At 46.9% G+C, this 1,895-nt stretch overlaps 1 protein-coding gene across 1 annotated transcript; it reads right to left on the bottom strand.

The window, feature by feature from the left end:
- Positions 1–543: 543 nt before the first annotated feature.
- Positions 544–1,541, bottom strand: LOC121964613 (adhesion G-protein coupled receptor G6-like; the record flags this gene model as incomplete). Its single annotated transcript, XM_042514817.1, has 4 exons — positions 544–709; positions 836–972; positions 1,053–1,117; positions 1,453–1,541. Coding segments are annotated over 4 exons (457 nt in total), but the record flags the coding sequence as incomplete, so codon positions are not given.
- Positions 1,542–1,895: the final 354 nt, after the last annotated feature.

Here is a 1,895-nt window from a genome sequence, read left to right on the forward strand (position 1 = left end):
AGGAGGAGGAGGAGCAAGAGGAAGACGAAGAAATGATCAACTCAAACAAACTTCACAACTTCAAAATAAAAGCCCATAAAGGAGTGAATAATCAGTAATGCAGGAGAGTTTACCTGTGTGTGGGTGGAGTTACCTTTGTGTGGGTGGAGTTACTTGTGTGTGGGTAGAGTTACCTGTGTGCTGGTAAAGCTACCTGTGTGTAGGTGGTTACCTGTGTGTGGGTGCACTTAAATGTGTGTTTGTGTGTTGTCACCTGTGGGTTTGTAGATGGAGTTACCTGTGTGTGGGTGCAGTTACCTGTGTGTAGGTGCAGTTACCTGTGTGGAGGCGCAGTTACCTGTGTGTGGGTGCAGTTACCTGTGTGTAGGTGGGGTTTGTAGATGGAGTTACCTGTGTGTGGGTGCAGTTACCTGTGTGTAGGTGCAGTTACCTGTGTGGAGGTGCAGTTACCTGTGTGTGGGTGCAGTTACCTGTGTGTAGGTGGGGTTTGTAGATGGAGTTACCTGTGTGTGGGTGCAGTTACCTGTGTGTAGGTGCAGTTACCTGTGGGTCGGTGGAGTTTGGAGCGATGAAGGCGCTGAAGGAGGTCCCGTTGAACATGGTGGTGTTGAGGGCGGAGATGCCCAGCGCCAGGTGTCTGGAGGTGATGCTGATGGACGCACTGTCGAACTCGATTTTCTGAACCAGCTTGTCGACGGTCTTCAGAGCCCTGAGCGGACACAACAAAAAAAAGAAAAACATTCAAGTAAAATTCTGAATGACAAAACTGAACAAACTGAATCAGAGAGAAAAGACGCTGTGTCAGAGACAATCAGACGATGACTGCTGATCGTACTTCTCGGAGTTGGCGGCGAGCGCCGTCTCAGAGCTGGTCATGACGTTGGAGATGATGGTGACGACGGTGAAGGCCAGCGTTCTGTTGATCTTCGCCACGTTGACCAGCTGCTTCACCTTTGTCACGACTTTAGACACCTGCAGACAGATAGAGAAGGAGGAGGACAGGTAAGTAATTTCCTCCATACAGGAAGTCGGCGCAGAGCTCCGAGTCTCACCTCCTCGTTGGATAGCTCGTTGTTGGTGATGGCGGCAAGCTGCACCGCCACCTCTGCTGCATTCTCTGCAGAAAAACACACACAGAAAAAATGATTCGCCATAAAGAAAGAGCTCAGAATGATAATAATTAACCCCTTAGGGCTCATGTTAATATCACACACACTCGTATCTCTCTGTGAACAAAATGCCCTTTTCAAAATCAAGCTTTAAAAAATATTAGACATTTTCTTTCACTGAGTTAATTTTTAACCAATATCAGCCCTAATCATAAATATAAAATATTCATTAATTTTCAGAATCTTAAACACTAAAGAAAACATACTGATTATTGTATATTATATTTCTGAAGCCTGCACTCTGCAGCACGAGAGCCTGTGATTGGCCGGCGGCTGAACGAACCTGCTGACACCTCAATGGCGTCGATGTCGGTGCAATTGGTGACGTCTGCGGCTGACCAATAGGAGGAGAAGTTCTGTGGACTGATCAAACTGAGACAGACACAGAGGGTGAAGACAGGCTGCTTTACTGCTGTCTGCTGCTGTCTGGAGTAACTCATTACAGTAATTCCTCTACTTTTGGCGGTAACTACACACGCATATACTCGATCTGCAGGAAAAACGGTCGCTGAGCATCAACTTCTTTCAAAGCACTTAAATGGGTTCTTGTTAGTCCCTTAAAAGGTTCCACTGTAGTACAAGAGGAGCGATTTAGTACGTGTGTCTCTGTGTGTCTCTGTGTCTCTGTGTCTCTGTGTCTGTGTGTGTCTCTGTGTGTCTCTGTGTCTCTGTGTATCTCTGTGTCTCTGTGTGTCTCTGTGTCTGTGTGTGTCTCTGTGTCTGTGT

This window comes from Plectropomus leopardus, unplaced genomic scaffold (genome assembly GCF_008729295.1).
Source record: "Plectropomus leopardus isolate mb unplaced genomic scaffold, YSFRI_Pleo_2.0 unplaced_scaffold1637, whole genome shotgun sequence".
In the NCBI taxonomy this organism is placed as follows: domain Eukaryota; kingdom Metazoa; phylum Chordata; class Actinopteri; order Perciformes; family Serranidae; genus Plectropomus; species Plectropomus leopardus.